This window comes from Sus scrofa, chromosome 3 (genome assembly GCF_054392235.1).
Source record: "Sus scrofa isolate SSC_HxYL_T2T_F1_AM1 chromosome 3, Sscrofa_HxYL_maternal_Yorkshire_Landrace_v2.0, whole genome shotgun sequence".
NCBI classification, from domain to species: Eukaryota; Metazoa; Chordata; class Mammalia; order Artiodactyla; family Suidae; genus Sus; species Sus scrofa.
Window position 1 is genome coordinate 84,424,418 of NC_139385.1, and position 23,384 is coordinate 84,447,801.

Sequence of the window (23,384 nt, forward strand, 5' to 3'; positions counted from 1 at the left end):
GTCTGCAACCTACACCACAGCTCACGGCAACGCCGGATCCTTAACCCACTGAGCAAGGGCAGGGATCGAACCCCCAACCTCATGGTTCCTAGTCAGATTCGTTAACCACTGCACCACGACGGGAACTCCTCTTCTTCCTTTATTTTTATCATCATCATCATTTTTGGTCACAGCCATGACATGTGGAAGTTCCTTGGCTAGGGATTGAACCCACGATGCAGTTGCAGCCTGCGCCACAATTGTGGCTCAGTACTAGATCCTTAACGCATTGTGCACAAGGGAGCTTCTTCTCATTCCTTTAAGGTTTTGGTTTTCTGTTCCATAAGAAAGAAAGTCATGTATGTATAATAATATATATACATATATGTATACTACTTTCTCTTTTATTGTGTTCCAGTTTGATTTTTTTTTTTGGCTATGCTGTGGCATATAAAAGATCAAACCTGCACTCCAGTAGCAACCTGAGCTACTGCAGTGACAAGACCAGGTCCTTAAAGGAAGTCTTTAACTCTTTTTTTACTTTTTTTTTTTTGCTCTTTAGGGCCATACCTGCAGCATGTGGAGTTTCCCAGGCTAGGGGTCCAGTCGGAGCTACAGCTGCCGGCCTACCCTGCAGCCATAGCAACACAGGATCCGAGCCTTGTCTGTGACCTACACCACAGCTCAGGGCAACATCGGATCCTTAACCCACTGAGCAAGGCCAGGGATCGAACCCGCAACCTCATGGTTCCTAGTCGGATTCGTTAACCACTGCGCCACGACGGGAACTCCCATTACTTGGAATTTTTAAAGGTAATCGTTTAGCCACTTGGCTTTAGTTCATTGTCTTGGATTTTAATATGTCAGCTTTTTCTCCTAATGTGGCAGTCAGCTACATATAACGTAGATGGATTCAACAAATGTTTTTGTCCTTTACACTCTTCCAAAGTATTTTCTTTTTTTTTTTTCTTTTTTGTCTTTTGTCTTTTTTGTTGTTGTTGTTGTTGTTATTGTTGCTATTTCTTGGGCCACTCCCGGGGCATATGGAGGTTCCCAGGCTAGGGGTTGAATCGGAGCTGTAGCCACCGGCCTACGCCAGAGCCACAGCAACTCGGGATCCGAGCCGCATCTGCAACCTACACCACAGCTCACGGCAACGCCGGATCATTAACCCACTGAGCAAGGGCAGGGATCGAACCCGCAACCTCATGGTTCCTAGTTGGATTCGTTAACCACTGTGCCACAACGGGAACTCCCAAAGTATTTTCTTATCACATTTAATATCTGCATATCTTTGGAGAAAGAAGAAAAGAGTCCATGGAGTTCCAGTTGTGGTTCAGCAGGTTACAAACCTGACTAGTGTCCCTGAGATGTAGGTTCAATCCTTGGCTTTGCTTAGTGGGTGAAAGATCCAGTGTTGCCATGAGCTACAGTGTAGGTTGCAGGCGAGGCTCCGAGATGGTGTGGCTCTGGCATAGGCTGGTAGCTGCAGCTCCAATTTCAACCCTAGCCTAGCAACCTCCATATGCCACAGGTGCAGCCCAAAAAAGCAAAAAAAAAAAGAAAAAGAAAAAGATTCCTGTAACCATAGAGAAAGATAAGAGGGAGAGACGGGGGAAATGATGGAGAATTTAAAACCAGTTTTCCCTAGTTCCCCCTGTGGTGCTACAGGACCAGTGGTGTATTTATAAGTGCTGGGACGCAGGTTCAGTCTCCTGCCTGGCACAGTGGGTTAAGTATCCAGCATTGCTGTAGCTGCAGCTTAGGTTGCAACTGCAGCTCAGATCCAGTCCCTGGCCCAGGAAATCCATATGCCACAGGGTGGCCAAAAAAGGAAAAAAGAAAAATAATAAAGTCTTTCATCTGATAGGTCTCCTTTCTTATCTTAGTAATAGCACTTATGGAATGCTAACTGCCTGTTAGATATTTTAATGCTGATAAATGCTCAATAGAAACATTATAAAGCAGAGGTTATTCCCATTGAATATATAGAAATAAGGCAAGGCAAGAATGTAAACCCAGATTAATCTATCTTCTCCATTGTTTTGTAGGCTGCTATTCTCTCCATGTCTGGGTCATTTTATTTTATTTCATTTTGTCTTTTTAGGGCTGCACCCGCAGCATATGAAAGTTCCCAGACTGGGGGTCAAATCTAGTTGCCGGCCTACACCACAGCCACAGCAATGCCAGATCCAAGCACTTTGTTACCACTGAGCCACAACAGGAGCTCCATATCTGGGTCATTTTAGATAATTGTGTGGTAAAGATCACTAGGCAAAATGGTAATGACTATTGGACCTACAGAAAAGACTGGCTAGGTTATCCTCTGCCACTTTGTATACATTTTGGATTTTTTTGGCCACTCAAAGGTTTAGATTAACTACACTTCTGCCTACTCTCTTATCATTATTTTGTTATATTAAAGTCTGAATTCCAGTTTGTTCACAGTGTTGGACTGGTGTTCATATTTATGACTTTTTACACACTTTAGAGTATAAAGGCTGATAATGTGCTTGAATTTATTTATTTTTTGCTTTTTAGGGCTGCACCCACAGCACGTGGAGGTTTCCAGGCTGGGGGTCGAATCAGAACTGTAGCTGCTGGCTTATGCCACAACCACAGTAACGCCAGATCCAAGCCCCATCTGCAGCCTACACCCCAGCTCATGGCAATGCCAGATCCTTAACCCATTGAGCGAGGCCAGGGATTGAACCTGAAACTTCATGGTTCCTAGTCAGGTTCGTTTTCTCTGCATCACAATAGGAACTCCGGATTGATTTTTTAATATAAAAAAGTATAGGAGTTCCCATCATGGCTCAGTGGTTAACGAACCCGACTAGTATCCATGAGGATTCGGGTTCAATCCCTGGCGTCGCTCAGTGGTTAAGGATCTGGCGTTGCCATGAGCTGTGGTGTAGGTCACAGACAAGGCTCAGATCCAGTATTGCTGTGTCTGTGTAATAGGCTGGCAGCTATAGCTTTAATTCAACCCCTAACCTTGGAATCTCCATATGCTGTGGGTTTGACCCTAAAAAGACAAAAAACAAATAAGTAAAAATTTTAAACTGTAGTTTTTTTTTTTCCCCTCTGGGTACAAATTAAGTAAAATGAACATTTTTTTTGGATTGCCCTACTCTTAGTTGTAAGCTACTTTTCTAACCACATTCTGATGCCTGTCAGCATTGATCTTAGTAATAGAATTCCCATTAAATATAGCATTAGTTGGAATAAGACAATTTTAAAAACAGTTTTTTTTTTTCTTTTTAGGGCCACATCCACAGCATATGGAAGTTCCCAGGCTAGGGATCAAATCGGAGCTGCAACTGCCAGGCTAACCACAGCCACAGCATTGCAGGATCTGAGCTGAGTCTGCGACCTACACCACAGCTCACAGCAACGCCAGATCCTTAACCCACTAAGTGGGGCCAGGGATCAAATCTGCATCCTCAAGGACACTAGTTGGGATTGTTACTGCTGAGCCACAACGGGAGCTCCCAAAACCTTTTTATATTTATCTTTTCAAAATAAAACAATGGATAATTTCAGTGTCATCAATTTTGTGGTTGCCTCCTTGCTCTAAAATACTTTAAAGTCATTGCTTTTGGTTTTTTAGGGCCGTCTCTGTGGCATATAGAGGCTCCCAGGCTGGGGGTTGAATTGGAACTACAGCTGTTAGCCTGTGCCACAGCCACAGCAATGTAGGATCCAAGCTGTGTCCCCCACCTATACCACAGCTCACGGCAATGCTGGATCCCCAACCCACTGAGTGAGGCCAGGGATCAAACCAGCCTCATGGATACTAGTCAGATTGATTTCCACTGTGCCACAGTGGGAACTCTTCCAGTGACTTTTTATTAACTAGTAATTGTGCTTGAAACAAAATGGTGTGTTTATTTTATTATTCTAGGCTTTTGGGTTTTTTTGTGTGTGCAAAAAAAAATCTTGTGGAAGTTCTTGGGCCAGGCATAGAACCTGCACCACAGCAGTGACTCAGACTGCTGCAGTGACAAAGCCAGATCCTTAACGCAATACACCACAAGAGAACTCCTAATCTTTTGAAGTAGCTTATTTTAACAAATCTGCTTAGGAGATTATAGAAGGAATTTAAAAATGTATTATAAATTCATTTGGTATTTTGCACTGATAGGTATAAAGTATTGGGTGTTTCTAAGAAAACATCCAGGCTTCACCTGTTATCAGATGTCTACTTGGAACACCAGCAAAAAAGAGGAGAGAATTTTTTTTTTCTTTTTCAGCTACATCCATGGCATATGGAAGTTCCCAGGCCAGGGATCAAATTTAGGTCACTGTTGTAGGATGGGTTAAATCCCTGGCTCTGGAACTTCTGCATGCCACAGGTATGGCCAAAAAAAAAGCAAAAGCTAATCATCTTTTTAGAAAAGGGAGTGGGGGGCATAGTTCTGTTGTGGCTCAGCAGTAATGAACCCGACTAGTATCCCTAAAGACATGAGTTCAATCCCTGGCCTCACTCAGTGGGTTCAGGATGTAGTGTTGCTGTCAGCTATGGTTTAAATTGCAGACACAGCTCAGATCCTGTGTTGCTGTGGCATAGCCCAGCAGCTACAGCTGTGATTCAACCCCTACCCTAGGAACTTCTGTATACCGAGGGTTTGGCCCTAAAACGGCACAACACACAAAAAGACTAATGAGGCAACAAAATTTGATGTCAGAAAGTCCACATTGTAAAACCTATTCTAAAACTTTACTGGGAGTTCCGTGGTGATCAAGTGATTAAATTTGGCACTTTCACTGCTGAGGCCTGGGTTCAGTCCCTGGTTTGGGAACTAAGATCCCACTGCTGCATGCCTTGGCCAAAGAAAACTTACCAGAGAACTTCAGTTTTTGGAGCTGATTTGCTTATATTTTAGTAACAGATTTAAGAAAGCTTTTGGGGGAGTTCGCGTCGTGGCGCAGTGGTTAACAAATCCCACTAGGAACCATGAGGTTGCGGGTTCAATCCCTGCCCTTGCTCAGTGGGTTAATGATCTGGCGTTGCCATGAGCTGAGGTGTAGGTCACAGACACGGCTTGGATCCCGCATTGCTGTGGCTCTGGTGTGGGCTGGCAGCTACAGCTCCGATTCAACCCCTAGCCTGGAGCGGCCCAAGAAATGGCAAAAAGCCAAAAAAAAGAAAGCTTTTTGGTAGGACACACTTAATCATTAATAAAAGATTATATATAGTATCATAGTATAAGTTGTTGAAGAAGATAGTTTTGTAGAAAGATAGTTCATTTCTATCTTTAGTATTTACTTCCTTATCTAAACATTTGGTTGGGGAATGGACGTTTCATTCTTCATGGACTGATACTGAGGTATATGGGTTTTTTTTATAGTTTTCAAGTAATGGAAATATAAAACTTAAAATTGGCTTTTGTGTTTCTTCCTTAACAGACAGCTGGAAATGATCCCTATTGTTTTGTGGAGTTTTATGAGCATCGCCATGCAGCTGCAGCACTAGCTGCTATGAATGGGCGGAAGATAATGGGTAAGGTAAGCTGTCATAATTAAAGAAGGTGACTTCACTGAAAAATTTTAAGTTGTATATAGTTTTGTTTCCTTTTTAAAAACACTGTATTTGCTTTACAGAAAATGATCACAGTTAAACAGGTGGAATAAAGCTTTTAGAGGACATGTTTATGTTAGTATTCTTCATCGTGCTTTGCACATGGTAAATACTAAAATATCTGTTGAATTAATAATGCTTGTATGAAATGTCTTGGAACATTGTATACTAATGGAGAAGAATAAAAGAAAAAACTATTGATACTTTATGTTAAGAAAGATTAGTTGAATGTTGATAGAGAAGTATATAAAGTTAGGATTTGTTAACATTATTTGCATAAGTGTACATTAAAAAATAAATAACTAAAACTTAGAACTGATAGCCTTTGAATACTTTGTCTCAAACGTACCTTTGTGTGGAGTTCCCATTATGGCTCAGCAGGTTAAGAATTGGACTAGTATCCATGATGTTACGGGTTTGATCCCTGGCCTTGCTCAGTGGGTTAAGAATCAGTGTTGCTATGAGGTGTGGTGTAGGTCACAGACTCAACTTAGATCTGGCATTGCCTGGGAATTTCCATATGCCAAGGGTACAGCCCTAAAAAGACCAAAAAAAAAAACCAAAACCCACATATCTCTGTGTTCATAGTTGCAAATCTTATAATGTAGAAAATTTTTTTTAGGAAGTCAAAGTGAATTGGGCAACAACCCCCAGCAGTCAAAAGAAAGATACAAGCAGTAAGTATATTTAATACTCTTGGAACATTTGTTTTTATTGTACACAGTAGTTTTATTGTAAAGCATATAAACATCATACATTTGCAGTAATATTTTGATCGTTATCCTAAGATATGATTGAATGTGTTTGTGTTAATAAATTTAAGAACAAATCTAATCTTTGTCATCAGGTAGTACCGTTGTCAGCACACAGCGTTCACAAGGTAATTGTATCTTCTTAAACATAAAATGAAATCTCTTGAAAGGGTATTCACTAACCACCTGAAATTTTTTTGTTTGATATTGGGGGGAGCGGGGAGGGAGGGAGTCCTGTTTCTACTTGTCTCTCTGGCAGTATTTTTCCCCCTTTTTCCCAGTGTTGACCAAGTGTGGCTTGTCCACTACTTTAAGTTCTCTGATTCTCCCCCCCCCCGCCCCCTCACCTTGGTAGCAGCTGATGCCTTAGAAATACTTTTACCACTGAAGAGCAAGATACCCTGTTTGAGGTCATGATCTGTGCTCCATACGCAGATCTGCTGATTGCTTGAGTTGCTCCTGAAACTGTATTTCCCAAATGGCAATCCAGTATGTTGCTTAAAGCCTGCCAAGTAGGGGTAACTTTTCTTTCCAAATATACTTTGTCAAAATTGGTATCTATATCCATTTAAAGTATTGATCCAATGATTTTGTATTTTTTAAGTGTTTCTTTTTTTGAGCATTGTCTTTTTAAAAAAAACTTCACATATGGGATCGTTATTTCTCTCCATTGCTTTTTTTATGGCTCTGATATAAAGTGAAGGGATTACTGTTTTCATTCTGTTGCCTTCAGTCTTAGTTCACTTGCACATGGATTCACATAAACTGAATGGTGTAATGTCTGGGCAACCAAAACTGTTGGCTTTTGAGAAAACTGTCAAATACTTTAACATCAAACTGTTGCAATGCAAGGTATTTCTTTGATTGTTCTTCACAAAATATGGTTAAACCAAGTATATGTGTAGCTAGCTTCAGTAAATTGTCTTTAACTGAGGCAAATCTAGTTTAAATATCTCATAATACCACTATTTTAATTTGTAAAGATATCATATAGTGGTAAACTGAATACATGTAAATAATTACTCTTAGAATGGTAATTATGTCATTTATATATTTTCTTTTTTTGCAAAGCTTGTTATAATTAGTTTATTTTCCTAGGTCAGTAATATTAATTGGCTGAAGTAGAAGTGTAACTGTCAGTTTCCCATTAGATATTATCAGTCTTGAGGAAAATCTTTCCTGTATTGTTACCTTGATTCATTATGTTTCAAAACTGATAGGATTTGTCTAGATATAGGATAGTGTTTACTTATACTTTACTATAATCCATAAATTATTTTAAGAATATTTTATTGAATAGATTTTAGCATTTTTTTCAATTCTAAAATTTTTTTTTTCTTTTCACTTCCCCTTCCTTCCCCTTATAAGATCATTTCCATGTCTTTGTTGGTGATCTCAGTCCAGAAATTACAACTGAAGATATAAAAGCTGCTTTTGCACCATTTGGAAGAATATCGTAAGTAACAAGATAAATTTAAAATACTTTTAATTAGAAACAATCTTACATAGAAGTAATTTGAAAATCAGTTGTGAATTTTGGACCCTAGTTTTAATACCTAAATGTAGTGTTGATTTGAACAGATGTATTGTTTAGAGACTATTCAAGCAGTTAACAGCCAAAAGTTATTTTCCCATTGATAAATAAATCTTTGTTCTTCAGTTATCTTAAAACTTTTTCAGTTAGCATTAGTGTTTAGGAGATAGATGTGCTATTGTGCATACAGTTTCTGATATGAGTGTCTTGCTAGCTTGGTCATAATCTTTAGTAAACTTGAGCTGTGACTAAGGAATTTAGACCCTTTTGCAATTCTATGATACCATGCATTTTCTATTAATATATTTTAACAAAAAGAAACCTTAACAATTCAACCTAAAAAGCATTTTACTAAATGTGAATTCCCAGATATCTACGTTTTTGTTGTTTTGCTGCTGTTAATAATAATGCCTTTTAGTATTTTGTGAAGCACTGTCTTGCTTGCACTTGTTATTAATTATACAGGTTAGACCTTTTATAAATAGGTCACTCAGGGTAGCATTCATCATAAAAGAACTTTAATATTTGGAAAAGCGTGCCATATAGTAGAATAAGAATAGTAAGTTGATCATTGTACTTTTTTAGAAGTAATTGTTGAATTTAGAAAACAAATTTTTTAGGATTTCTGGTTGCTTTATTATTGTTGTTCCAGCTAGAAGAGTAGGGACAAAAAGGAAACACTAGCTTTGGTTTGGTTTGATGAGGAGGTGAGGAGAGTGGAATGTAAATGCTGGTAGTATTGATGTTGAATTTTGGGAGTTTTTTCATTTGAAGAGTTGTAGTTCATTGGTAGGAGGATGAAAATGCTTAGTGACCAAGGAATTACTATAAGTAAGGGGCCAGCTGTAAAGGCAGTCACACAATTAGGGTTTATAAATGGGCTCTTCTGTTAGGTGACGCTTTTCTTTGTGAGAACTGACTTTAGGAAATTCAAATTCTGATTTCTTGATTGTTCCTTTTAATCTGTTTTAGGATTTTGATGATGGTTAGCTTGCGTTCAAATAGCTAAAGTGTAAGGTCTTAACCTTTGGCTTCTCAAAGGCTCTGTAAATCTCTATGCAAAATTTTGTGTTTCTTTTCCTTTTGGTGTGGAGTATATTTTTAAGTTTTATCCTATTTTCAGAGTAGTCACAGGACCATAAAAAGGATTAAAGAACTCTGATCTAGATCTTGGCTGCTTCTTCCTTAGAGAATCCTTTCAGAAATAAGTAAGAATTAAATATATTTCAAGGCTAACATTTCCTGAAATTTAACTTTAAAAAGAAAAGCATTTCTAACATTTTAACAGATTAAATGCCATTTTATTATGTGTTTTTATTTGATTGAAGTAGCTTTTTTGAAAGCATGGTAATTTTAGTTTGGGATTAGATAAAGGATGTCTAATGATTGGTGAGTTTAAGTTAAATGACATTTAAATTTCAGTAATTTCATTATTTTTTAATCATGGATCAACAATTTCTTTTTGTTAAATATGTTGGTATCATAATTACAATCTGTAGGTTTTCCTAGAGTCAGCTGTGATTATTGATGTATATATTATTTTTTTCTTGCTAAGGCCTGTCTTTAAGTTTTACAATTTTCAGTCAAGGTAATATCTAAGCTTTAGGCTACCCAGAGTTGGAGTCAGTGTTTCTAAATTTGAAAGAACCATTTTTAGTTAGTAGCATCATTTCCTGATTTTTTTTTTTAAGTTAAAGGAGTTAAGTTGATAACTATATATATTGAAAGGTTCTTGTGATAGATATTCTCTGTAGAGATCCTACAGCAGTGCTTGATTTTTAAAAGATGTAGTAAATATTGGCCTATTAAAATATTAGTATACAAAACACATTCCTTACTTTCCCTAATTTACACAGTTTAAATTTTTCCTGTTCCTTGAGTTTTAGGATAGTCTTAATAAATTTTGCTTATAGTAGTGAATCAGCTACAAATTAAATGCATGTGTACCATATAGATAATTTTAAGTATTTTTACATATTGAGAAGTGACTTGCATTAGTTTTCCCTTTTCACCATCACTTCTTTGTCATTTTGACCCTAAACACTTAATAAATCACTCCTAAATTGATCAAAATATGCTTATGTATACTTTAATATAAAATTATAATGCATGGCTTTCTGACTTGGGTTTTTGTTGTGAAAGTGCCTGTTTTGTTCATGTGTCCTGAGAGAACAAGCATTGTGACATACCTGGCTAACTTAAAAGCAGATTGCCTGTGAAGCACAATTTGAGTCCAATTTTTTGAGGTATGGAGTTTTAGCTATCATGGCTGGGATTTTTACTCAATCTCAAATAATAGGGCTCTGGTTATTTTGCAGAGTATCTCTGAAGAATGGACAGAATTGCCCTGGCTAACTACAAGCTACGGTTCACAGTGGATAAATGTTGGCGTGCTTTTTTACTTTCTGACTTTTTAAAATTTTGCTTTATATCTTGTAGTTTCCAATCAGTTTTACATGATTGCTATTTTAGAATTCAGTATAAAATCTTTTCTTATATAGTTTAAAACTAAAGTGTGTATCTAGTATTTTTCTCCAATGATTTAACATTTCTGAAAATGTCAAGTTCTCAGAATTTACCCATAGTCCAAAAGGGGGGTGTGAAATGATCTTGAGAGAATGAAATACTTTAATTAATTTAGGGATAATACAACTTTTTCATTCTTTTAGTTTCCAGTTTTCTATTTTAATTTTTTAATGATTAGGCAGCTTATGGTGTCAAATAGCAAATTATAAGTTGCATGGTTAAAGAAAGCCATTCATTTAGTGTGCCTGTGAACCCTATAAGAGGTTGAGTAATTCATGTGAATAGCTGCTTTTACCATGCTTAATATTAAAAAATTTAAAACTTCTTGAAGTGGGAGGCAATTTCTGTACAATGTATATACATATATATAAGAAGTTATTGATTTGCATGTTTATAAAATTAAGCCTCATTTGCTAATACATGATAAATTTTATAGAATAAAAGGTGAATTTGCATTTAAGGTTCATTTTAATGGAGATGAAACATGAAAATGAGTTGTGTATGAAATTCTCACTTGCTATCCAAAGGGGAGTTTGCAAACCTAAACTTCTGATTGTTTCTGATTTCAGAGATGCCCGAGTGGTAAAAGACATGGCAACAGGAAAGTCTAAGGGATATGGCTTTGTCTCCTTTTTCAACAAATGGGTGAGCTCAATAAAAAGTGCATGTGCGGTGCTTTAAGAGTAAAGAATAAAAATACTCATGTAGTTTCAATTATTAATCATTTCTCTCATCTGCCATGTATTCATTTCACTGATAATTAATACCCTTACTAAAGGATATTCTTTCTCCTGTTTGGTCATTTAGTCAACATTTATTTAGCACTTAATGCATGTAAGATACTGCTAGAATGCTCTCAGAATATAGAAATAGAAGGTGTTTATGGAGTTCCCGTTGTGGCGCAGTGGTTAACGAATCCAACTAGGAACCATGAGGTTGCGGGTTCGATCCCTGGCCTTGCTCAGTGGGTTAAGGATCTGGCGTTGCCGTGAGCTGTGGTGTAGGTCACAGATGTGGCTCAGATTGGGTGCTGCTGTGGCTCTGGCACAGGCCAGCAGCAACAGCTCTAATTAGACCCCTAGCCTGGGAACCTCCATATGCCGTGAGTGAGGCCCTAAAAAGACATAAATCAATCAATCGATCAATCATTAGCCAAAGGTAGATATTGAATATCTCATTTATGTATTTAATTCATTGTCTCCCTGTTTTATATTCCCATCATAATTTAAAAATAGCTAATAAAATGTTGCAGTGGGTGGGGACTTTTTTAAAATTGTATATGAATGTATTTTAAAATTTTCATCATTTCTTTCATTCAACAAACATTACTGAACACTATTTTGCATGGACTTGAAGTTTTTGGATTTTGCAGAAAAAAGGATAGCACAGTTTGTCAAATGAGAGGTGAGAGTAGGGTATAAAGAAGGAAAAGGCTCATATTTAGTGTGACAGCCAAATAAAATTTTCATACTGTGTAATACTGTATTGTTTTTAGGCAGAATTTATGTAAGCACTGATTGTGGAAAGATTACCATGTTGTATTGTCAGTTGAAAAAGTTCATCTGTGGAGTTCCCATGGTGGCTCAGCAGTAATGAACCTGACTCCTTGAGGACTCGGGTTTGATCCCTGGCCCTGCTCAGTAGGTTAAGGATCCGGCGTTGCCATGAGCTGCAGTGTAGGTTGTAGATGCAGCTCGGATCCAGATAAGAGTGTTGCTGTGGCTGTGGCATAGGCCAGCAGCTACAGCTCCAATTTGACCACTAGCCTGGGAACCTGGAAACTTCCGTGTGCCCTGGATGGAGACCTAAAAAGACAAACAAACAAAAAAAACCACTCATTTATATAAAAAAGAAGGGAGATATGATGTGCGAGCAAATGCGTGTATGTGTGTGTGTGTATTTTCTTTTCCCTCTGCAGAGATAAACAGTAAACCTGTTGAAGAGTAATGAGAATTAGGCAGATGCACAGTAGGAAGAGCAAGAACCTTCTCACTGTATTATACTGTTAGAAGTTTGAACCTGTAAATATATTACAAATTCAAATAAGTAATTTAATGTTTTTAGTGTGATAACTCAAGGTTCCAGACCAATTAAATGCAGAGATAACACATTTCTTTTTTTTTTTGCCTTTTCTAGGGCCACTCCTGCGGCACATGGAGGTTCCCAGGCCAGGGGTCTAATTGGAGCTGTAGCCATTGGCCTATGCCACAGCCACAGCCACACGGGATCCAAGCCACATCTGCGACCTACACCACAGCTCACGGCAACACCGGATCCTTAACCAACTGAGCAAAGCCAGGGATCGAACCCACAACCTCATGGTTCCTAGTTGGATTTGTTAACCACTGCACCACAATGGAAACTCCCGAGATATCACATTTCTAAAAATATAGGGGTGGATGGTGGGAGAGTTTATATGCACTAATTTGGAGTATACGCTAAGGTTACATGGACCTTAAATTTTATTATATTGCCTCTACTATTGTTTGCCAATGGTAAGTACAAAAATGTCATACTTTCTCTGTTAGAATGTCTTAGAATGAGCCATTCAAATTTTTTGATGATGTGAAATGTGTTTTAGAAAGGATTTTCTTAATTTAGTAAATGGAGTATTTGAAGTAGATATTTTATTGTATCGATGATTGAGGATCAAATTTATGAGCATCATTTATTGTGCTAGTTCCTTCTAAGGAGTTCCTTTTGTGACTCGGCGGTAACAAACCCAGCTAGTATCCATGAGGACACGGGTTCGATCCCTGGCCTCCCTCAGGATCTGGCGTTGCCGTGAGCTGTGGTATAGGTCGCAGACGCAGCTCGGATTCCGTGTTGCTGTGGCGTAGGCTGGTAGCTGTAACTCCGATTCCCTGACCTGGGAACTACCATGTCTCAGGTGCAATTGTAAACAGAAAGAAAAAAAATTTGTGTTTGCAGTTATGCCAAATAGTGTCAAATTGTCTTAGTTTTCTAGTTTCTGTGTCTGCCTACATTGAAACTAATGTCTAGTTATTCCTTCCTGTGAACTCTTACTATCCAGATATTTGCCATAACAGCTTACAACCATTTTGCCTAAAGTTTACTTTTAAATAAAAAACCTGCCCTACATATATTTACATGCTTGTAAGTTAAGGCAAAAGAAGATAGAATACATTGTAATTCTGTGTCACCTGTTGCATAGTAACATCATAATCTTGCAATCAGATTGTTTAAATGTGCTATGCAGTATAGCTGTAGTCTTCCTCTCAGGAAATGAAAAATGTCTTCTAAGAAAGTAAGGTAGGGAGTTCCCTGGTGACCTAGCAGTTAAGAACCTGATGTTGTCACTGCTGTGGCACAGGTTCAACACCAGGCCTGAGAACTTGTGCATGCCTCAGGCACAGCCAAAAGAAAAAAAAGTTAAAAAAGAGAGAGAGTTTCTGTCATGACATGGCTCTGTGGAAATGAATCTGACTGGTATCCATGAGGACACAAGTTTGATCCCTGGCCTTGCTCAGTGGGTTAAGGATCTGGTGTTGCCATGAGCTCTGGTGTAGGGTACAGACGTGGCTCAGATCTGGCATTGCTGTGGCTGTGGTGTAGGCGGCAGCTGTAGCTCTCATTAGACCGCTAGCCTGGAAACCTCCATATACCTCGTGTGCAGCCCTAAAAAGCAAAATGAAAAAAAAAAAAAAAAAGAATATACATTTTCTTTATGTGTGTCTCAAAATGGGCTTTTAGGAATTCCCTCATCACTCAGTGGGTTAGTGATCCGGCCTTGTCAGCTGCTGTAGCTCTCTGGTTATAGCTGTGGTGTGAGTTGTATCCCTGACCCTGAAACTTCTGCAAGCATTGGGCAGAAAAAAAAAAAGCATAGCTTTTAGCCTTGGATTTTCCTGTTCTTTTGTGCTAGGTTAAGCCCACATTTGACACATGAGGACCAAAGCTGAACACCATTTTCTTTTCAGTCCACTCTAAGATGGCTTTTGTTATTAGTCTCTACCAACACTACTCTTTTCAAGTTCACCTCTTGACTTCTGCTTGCTTGGCTCTGTGACAGGACATTTTTGTGGATTTCTTCCTTCACAACTGGCTATTCCTTCTTAGTCACCTTAGCTATTGATTTCTTCTTTACCCAGTTTTCAGAGTTTGCTTTTTTTCAGGGCTCTATTCTAGGATGCTGTCCTTTCTCTATAGTCATTCTTCATGACTCTGAATTTTATATCACCAGCTTGGTTTTCTTCACACTTACCAACAAATGAGCTTCTTTTAAATGTCTTACAGGGAGTTCCCGTCGTGGTGCAGTGGTTAACGAATCTGACTAGGAACCATGAGGTTGGGGGTTCGGTCCCTGCCCTTGCTCAGTGGGTTAACGACCCATCTGGCGTTGCCGTGAGCTGTGGTGTAGGTTGCCGACACAGCTCGGATCCCGCGTTGCTGTGGCTCTGGCGTAGGCCGGTGGCTACAGCTCCGATTAGACCCCTAGCCTGGGAACCTCCATATGCCGCGGGAGCGGCCCAAGAAATAGCAAAAAATAAATAAATAAATAAATAAATAAATGTCTTACAGACATCTCAAACTAATGTGTCTTAAATGGAGGTCTTTATTTCAAACCTGTTCCTGTCCTCCTTCCCAGGCTTCCCATTTTCATGAATCCTAGCACTATCTTCCCTACTGCCCAAAGATAACTAAGAGTTATCTTTGATTCCTCCCCTTTACTTACTATACACAGCTCCTGCTCCCCCCAGTTCTTTTGACTCTTCCTTTAGATTATGTCTGCTGCTACTCTACTAGTCCTGGCCACCAACATTTTGAAAAATCTGGATATTGTATTAATCTTATAAAGTATCTTTCTCCTTGTACTACCTGTCTCCCCAACCATTTCCTCCTAACACTAAGAATGGCTTTCTTAAATCGGGTCATGATATTCTGGTACCTTAAACTTTTCATTTTTCCCTCTAAAACTTTTCCTTTTTGCACACTAGATTCCGTTGAAGCTAGTCATCTTTCACATGCTTCTTTTAGTTGCGTACTAAACTCTTTCCTGCCTTAACACACTTTGCAATGCCTTTCCCTCTCCCAGAAACACTCTGGTGTTTTAACTTTTCTAGCTCCCATTCTCTCAGTTTCAGCTTAAATGTCATTTCAGAGAGACTTCCCTAATCATGCTGTCTAAAGTAGATCCCCATGCTCATATCTCAGCATGGGCTGTTCTCTCTCAGCATTTTTTTTCTATCATGGCATTTGTTACTACTTGTCCCCTGAAAGGATGTAAGCTCCATGGCAGCAGAAACCATGTCTACCTTATTGACCAACGTTCCCTGGCACTTAACCTGCTGTCTAGAATATGATAGCTATTCAATATTTACTTGTAAGATAAATGAGAAACCATTAAAAGCTTGCTAGATTGTAAAAAGTGAGATTTTCATCTGTAGTAGTCTGAGCAGTTAAAAGTACCACTGCAGGAGTTCCCGTTGTGGGGCATCAGAAATGAATCCAACTAGGAACCATGAGGTTGTGGATTCAGTCCCTGGCCTTGCTCAGTGGGTTAAGGATCTGGCATTTCCATGAGCTGTGGTGTAGGTCGAAGATGTGGCTCAGATCCGTGTTGCTGTGGCTGTGACTTAGGCCAGCAGCTGTAGCTCTGATTCAGCCTTGAGCCTGGGAACCTCCATATGCCACGGGTGCAACCCTAAAAGGACAAAAGACCAAAAATAATAATAAAATAATATAAAAAATTGTAAAAATGAACACAACTTGAATTTTGAATAAAAAAATAGAATTTTGGGGATTTCCTGTTGTGGCTCAGTGGGTGACGAGCCCAACTAGTATCCATGAGGATGTGGGTGGGTGTGGCCCTAAAAAGCGAAAAAAAAAAGTGCCGTTGCATTTTGGGAAGCTGTAATACACTGTGTATTTCATAAAGCACTTTCATTCGGAAATCATTTGTGAAAAGCAGCTATGAGATTTCTCTATTGCTAACAATTGTTTAACATCAGCTAATAGTGGCTTCTTTGTCGTTTCTAATGTGTGAAACAGGATGCCGAAAACGCCATTCAACAGATGGGTGGCCAGTGGCTTGGTGGAAGACAAATCAGAACTAACTGGGCAACTCGAAAGCCTCCAGCTCCAAAGAGTACATATGAGTGTAGGTGTATTGGAGAAGAAAAGGAAATGTGGAATTTTGGAGGAAAATACACTAGATTTTAAATGTTAGAGCTGTTCCCGGAGACTTATTGCAGAAATAGATGAGAAGCAAATCAAGACTACTGTTCAAAAATGTACTTAGTTTTCATTTTTGTAATTATAAATAATAAATTATATCTCTTGTCAAGTCTCCTATTAAATAGAGAATACTAAGTAATTTTTTAGACATTCTTTGGGGTGGTTTAATCCTCAATCAAATGTAATATGTATTAAATAAGCATTTTGATCAAAATAAAATTACTGTTATATTAGTGTAGTTAATGTTGCTTTCTTCTTTCTGAACATTTTAATTTAGTGAATTAAAACATTAAACTTTGCTTCTGCAGCAAACACCAAACAGCTATCATATGATGAGGTTGTAAATCAGTCTAGTCCAAGCAACTGTACCGTATACTGTGGAGGTGTCACTTCTGGGCTAACAGGTATGGGGGCTTTACCTATGTGGCATCTTGAGATTAACTTTTAAACTGTAAGGCTTAGTATTTGTAGCAATTAATATAACTTTGTGTGGTTTGTTCTTGGTTTTTGTCTAACAGAACAACTAATGCGTCAGACTTTTTCACCATTTGGACAAATAATGGAAATTCGAGTCTTTCCAGATAAAGGATATTCATTTGTCCGGTAGGGATAGTTTTTAAAGTTTAAAAAACTTTTCCCCCTGAATCATTTTTGAACACTTAGTGGTTTTCTTTAAAATTTGCTTTGGTTATAAAGAAATAGAAATTGTGGAGTTGCAATTGTGGCTCAGTGGTAATGAACCCAACTAATATCCCTGAGGATGCAGGTTGGATCCCTGGCCTCACTCTGGGTTAAGAATCCGGCGGCTCTGCTGTGAGCGGTAGTGTAGGTCACAGATGCAGCTTGGACCCTGTGTTTTTGTGGCTGTGGCGAAGGCCAGCAGCTGTAGCTCCAATTTGACCCCTAGCCTGAGAACTTCCATATGCAGCAGGCATGGCCCTAAAAAAGCCAAAAGAAAGGAAATTTCTGTAGTATTTATCATATTTGCCACTTTTTAAATAGCTCCCTCCTTCCAACACATAAAATAAAACATTCTCTACTAAAAGAAGTTTCTTCAGAACTACAAGATCTTTGTAAAAACAAAAACATACCATTGTATTGATTTTTTAATATGAACTGCCTGTTTTATGTTTTACCTCATTTTGATTTTTAAAAATAGGTTTTATTCATGTATTTTAAACACTTTAATTTTTAATATCATTTTCAACAGGTTCAATTCCCATGAAAGTGCAGCACATGCAATTGTTTCTGTTAATGGAACTACCATTGAAGGCCATGTTGTGAAATGTTACTGGGGCAAAGAAACTCTTGATATGATAAATCCCGTGCAACAGGTGAGAGGGTTCTGGACTTCGTAAAGTAATTGCTGGGCTAAGAGGTATTTTTAAATGAAATTGTTGATAATCCTTGTTAATGTTTCTAGCATTAGATAGACTGTAAGGGCTCTTCCTACATGTATTATAGTTCTAGAGTGGTGGTTCATGGATTGCAGCGGTGACATGATGAATGTGACCGCCTCAGGTGACTCATGCTCGCACAATGGATTTTTAAATGCTCTGACAAACTTAACAGGGTGTTAAATTTTTTCTAATACTTGGTGTATTTCTTCACATACTATTTGGAGAACTCACAAGCATGCTTGATTCAGTTGAAATAAAAGCTATAAAGGTATTTGTATCTTAGCATTTTTTTCCAGATTTTGCTGCCTTTGTTTTTCCAGGCAGCTTTAATGGTTCAAACTTGATCCCACAAAAGTTTCTGTGAGGAAATTTTAAATAGAGCACCAAGATAGGAGTAAGAAAACTAATTAAGTTTCTTAAATAAACTGAATATAGGCATAAATAATCTTTATATCTTTCCTATCTAAAATAAACAGTCATTATGGATAGTTTACAAAACATTTAAACATTATACTGATTTTAATATTTATTACTAGGGCATTGCCTGATGTCTTACAAAGACTATGCCATTTAGAGCATTAGTGTAGAGTTAAAGCACTATAATCTCACTTTTTTTTTAGCATTTCATTTACTTTATAAACTCTTGTTTACCCCATAATTTTAATTGTAAAGATGGCAATATGTGATATGACTATGTAATTGTGTTATTTTAAGACTATATATATATATGTATGACGTCAAATAATATTAAATTATCTGTTAAATCATTTTACTTAATAGCAGAATCAAATTGGATATCCACAAGCTTATGGCCAGTGGGGCCAGTGGTATGGAAATGCACAGCAAATTGGCCAGTATATGCCTAATGGTTGGCAAGTACCTGCATATGGAATGTATGGCCAGGCGTGGAACCAGCAGGGATTTAAGTAAGCATATTTGTTCTTTTCCTTTATTATTAGCCTTTGGAAATGTCAAGAACTTAGGAAGGAAGAGTAATTAATTTAAGTAATTAGTAGGTAATGTGGCCCTCTGTCTAAAGCATAGTCTTTGAAAGACTTAGGGAGTTATAATAATTTTGGTAATGCCGGGAGTTCCCGTTGTGGTTCAGCAGAAACGAATCTGATTAGCATCCATGAGGACGCAGGTCACAGATGCAGTTCGACCTGGTGTTGCTATAGCTGTGGTGTAGGTCAGCAGCTACAGCTCTGATTCGACCCCTTACCTGGCAACCTCCATATGCTGCCGGGTGCAGCGCTAAAAAAAGACAAAAAAGAATTTTGGTGATCCTTAGTAATGAATCAATGAATATTTCAGTAAGAAAATAACAGTTGTTAAGCTTCTTAATATGACTAATGGTCACTTAGCCATTCTTGGATGTAGTTATTTTGATACTAGTTGCTTTATTCATTATATTTTTTCTCTGTGCAGAAGGGTTTATTCATACATTGTTCAATGGAAGCTGCTTTAAACTTCGTGAATTACGCAGTTCTACTTAAATTCTGAAAAACAAACTGGAAACTAAAACACTTTGCAGTTTTTATTTAAAAAGAATCTTGTAATATTAAAAAAATTTAATGAGCTTACGTATGCTAATAATTACTTTAATTTCTTCTTTGAGTAATATAAACACAAGTCCATAGCATACTAAATGCTAAGCTTCTCTCAGGTAGGGTAGTGGCTTGTCCAACATATGTTCAACCCCAGATGGACAGTTTTCTGAGAGTAGAGATGAGGTTTTTTTCTAATTTCAAAGGGAATAAGTGTTTATAAAGGATAGTTTCTTATCTGCAATTAAGTAAATAACAAAATTAAACTGTACAAATTAAAGCTAAAAGAGTGCCTATTTTTTTTAAAGAAAAAAGCTTTTGCCTTTGCTTTCCCTGGCATAACAATATTCTTATCTTTAGGCTTAAGAAAAAGGATATTTCCCATGTTTGTGTTATTTGTTCTTGGCATTACATTTTATTTTAATCAGTGGGTTTCCACTCCCCTCTGCTTCTTTCACATTCTCTACCAGTCAGACACAGTCTTCTGCACCGTGGATGGGACCAAATTACGGAGTACAGCCACCTCCAGGACAGAATGGCAGCATGATGCCTAGTCAGCCTGCAGGGTATCGAGTGGCAGGGTATGAAACCCAGTGAAAGAGGACTCTAGAAGCTAAAGCCAGTGGCTTGAGGCTACAGGGAGCGTAGTAGAGCTGTTGTTTACTTAAAGATTTATCAAATCAGTCAGTGCAAATGTCAGATACAATGTATTTATTTAAAAGATTCATTTTTTAATCATGAAATTACTTATCATCCGCATTGTTTTAAAGAGAAACAAGATGCTGGATGTCTGCCAATTTTTGCCTTCATTACCTTTTTTGATAAAGTTTCTCAGATCCTTGTTTCAAATACAAATGCAGGGATTGCTGCCACTTTTTTAAAATTGAGGCAGAAAATTGCACAATGTTGAACTTTTTTCCACTGAAGTAGCGTGCAGTTCTAGTTTGCATTCCTGATATGATTTTAAACATGTAATATAAAGATGTTAAAAAAAAAAGAAAAACCAAAACTGTGCAGAGTCTAGAAGTTTGTTGTAATCTTCAGCTTATGCACAATTGTGTTTTAGGTTTTTTTTTTTGAAAAAGGCTTTGTTTGAACTGTCCCATCTCCACCGTTTTCCCTCTGGGGTTTTTAAATATAAATTATTAGTTTACATCACTTTTGTATCTACATTTTTTCACAAATTTGTCTTGCCTTATTAAAGTTCTGTAACATACTTAAATGGAAAAAAATGATGTTCATTTAGATTGAAAACTTTTCTCAGATGGATTGATAATTGCATTCATCTTGTGTTTTATATGAGAAGGTGCCTCAAGAATTCCCTGTTGAATTTGTTTAAAAGAGTTTTTATCTTCTGTGATAAACTTCGCTATGTACCAGGAAATATAAAAACAAAAATTTGTTACTAAAGAAAATCTCTGACATGTGATAAGTTCTTATGAACCCCTGTTAATTTCATGTGTCAAATTCTACATTAACATGTATTATTTCATTATGTAAAATGTTTTAGCAATTTAATATTTTGCACAGTTAGTAAACTTTGTATGTCATTTCCTCCTTAAAGGCATCATGCAGAGTCCACAGATTTATAAGGTTTCGTTTGCATGTGAATATCAAATACACACTTTGGTAGTCTTTGAATACAAAGTCATCTGCTCTTGTTTTTCAAGAATTTTGAGACACAAAGTTGTATGTAAAGGAATATATTAATTTGCCATTTTCTAGATATACTTACTCCAAAAGAGTAAATCAGCTTGATTTTAATATGTACAAATGATAGCTGTGAAACTGTAGAATATCCTTATGTCAGGCTTGGGGTTTGTTGTGAACTCCAAAATTAGCCTGAATGACCAGCCGGGCAAAGCATTTTTTAAATGTTCAGAGGCCAAAAGATAAACAAACAAACAAACAAAAAACCCTTAAAATCCTACCTCCTTAAACAGCCTTCAAAGAGGAGAATCCTCAGTGCAATCATTACTTTGATTCTTTTGGTACCTGTTTTCCTGGAGTTCCCAATTTTATTATTTTGGGGTGACTCCGAGCATTAAGAGGTTTAATCTTTGATGGCATTGTCCTAGTTTTGAAATTTCTAGTACATTTCAGAGTCTCTAAGAATTGTGAAAGCTTTTGTTTTATTTTCAATGAAAGTCACAAACTCTTCTTCTTTGATTCACAAAGGTGAAGGGTCCCCAGTACACATATTTGGATACTTGGTTGTTTTTAAGACCTTCAGAGAGCTCCTAGCATTTTATTTACGGACAGAAAAGGCATGTGGAATCTTAAGGCTTTCCTGGCCTGTATCCTCCACGTAATGACTCTAAGCTGGTCTCTAAGCCAATATTCTACAAACCAGCGCCCAGGAAAGACAGCTCATAAGTGTATAATTCTTTGGAGCTCAATTCTATGCAGTCGTAGTAATGTTTCATTAAGTCACTGTGTATTTTTAAGTGTTGATACATTAAAAGTTGCTTTATGGAAGATGAGTAAATTTTTTAAACACTTGAAATTTTTACTTCCCTGATAACTTCTGCAGATTAGGGCATGTAACCAAAAGCAGCTTAAATCAAATACTCAAAAAAATAAAATAACAGGATGCTCTTTTTAGATTCTTCTAGTTTGTGTTCCTATTTCAGGACCTTCATTATTTTTCTCTTATTCAAAAATATTTTATGTCCTATACATTTATGGACTGCAGGGTAAATTATTTGGGCATGAATAAGCAAAAGTATAGTTTTTCTTTCACTTTGACTAATTCAAGTAATAACACTTCTTTTTGGCCAATATTTTCTTGCTGCACAATTCAAAAAAGTACATTGTCTACTTTTTGAGAAGAAAGTAGTATTACTCAAAAGTTTACTACTGACAGATTTGTATTGCAGGAACATGGCTAGTTTTGCTTTCAGTGTTAAGACAAATCATTTAAAAATTTTACAGTCTAAAAGTCATACTGGTATTAGTATCAGGTAAGGAAATTAAAGTTTTAAAAATAGCTTCATTCTCTTCAATATGCATTCAGATTTTACTTTAAAATACATCTGGTACTGTAAAGAACCTGAAGTGGTTCGCACTTAATGGGTCATTAATCCAGTATTCTTTGCCCTGACTGTTTGGATATTAAAGTTCCTTTATGTTTTCTATAACCTTTGGGATCTTCTTGCAGTGATTATTGTGTGTGAGAGGTTTTATTTTCTTTTTAGTCTAGCCATGTTGTTGTATTCACTCAGGTATTTGTTAGTTTTCTTTTTAATCTTATTCCAGAAACCGTGGTTTGCATTGGGTTACTGTTTAATACCACAAAGAATTGATATAAATTTAAATCATGAAATCAGGATCTCATTTTCCTTATTGATACTACTACCTCCCTGTTGAAAATGAGATTCACGTTCCGGTTTTATTCTTCTGCTATTTCATTCCTGTGCTTGCTCATCTTCCTTTTGCATGTGTTAGAGTTGTATTACTTTTGAGAAGACAGTTGATAAGGACTAGATTGCATACACAGAGACTTGAGTTTACTAAGAGCTATAGAATGCTGTTGAGGTTACAGTTGAATTAGAAAATAAAATGTGTTTACAGGAGATAATAAGCAAACCCTTTCAATGAGTGATTTTTGTTTGTTTTGTTTTTCTTAGGGCCACAGGTGCGGCATATGAAAGTTCCCAGGCTAAGGGTCGATTTGGAGCTACAGCTGCTGGTCTGTGACCTACACCATAGCTACCCTGGATCACTGACCCACTGAGCGAGGCCAGGGATCAAACCTGTATCTTCATGGATACTAGGTGGGTTTGTTTCTGCTGAGCCACAAGAGGAACTCCAAGAACGATGATTTCTTTCTTTTTTTTTTTTTCTTCTTTTTTTTTTTTTGTT

The 23,384-nt window shown here is 37.4% G+C and overlaps 1 protein-coding gene across 26 annotated transcripts in view; it reads left to right on the forward strand.

The window, feature by feature from the left end:
* Positions 1-22,660, forward strand: part of TIA1 (TIA1 cytotoxic granule associated RNA binding protein) — a 33,725-nt gene extending 11,065 nt beyond the window's left edge. For 3 of the 26 annotated variants that reach the window (XM_085018998.1, XM_085018996.1, XM_085018999.1), the window contains 12 exons: positions 5,392-5,490; positions 6,186-6,240; positions 6,411-6,443; positions 7,049-7,167; positions 7,684-7,771; positions 10,945-11,020; positions 16,388-16,496; positions 16,882-16,977; positions 17,092-17,176; positions 17,784-17,907; positions 18,754-18,899; positions 19,991-22,660. In XM_085018998.1, the coding sequence (XP_084875124.1) occupies positions 7,161-7,167; positions 7,684-7,771; positions 10,945-11,020; positions 16,388-16,496; positions 16,882-16,977; positions 17,092-17,176; positions 17,784-17,907; positions 18,754-18,899; positions 19,991-20,117 (858 nt within the window). In that variant the 5' untranslated portion in view covers positions 5,392-5,490; positions 6,186-6,240; positions 6,411-6,443; positions 7,049-7,160 and the 3' untranslated portion in view covers positions 20,118-22,660. Of the gene's footprint in view, positions 1-5,391; positions 5,491-6,185; positions 6,241-6,410; positions 6,444-7,048; positions 7,168-7,683; positions 7,772-8,972; positions 10,234-10,944; positions 11,021-16,387; positions 16,630-16,881; positions 16,978-17,091; positions 17,177-17,783; positions 17,908-18,753; positions 18,900-19,990 lie in introns of those variants that run through there. The other 23 variants (XM_021087399.2, XM_021087400.2, XM_021087403.2 and 20 more) reach the window with 13 other exon arrangements.
* The last annotated feature ends 724 nt before the right edge of the window (positions 22,661-23,384 follow it).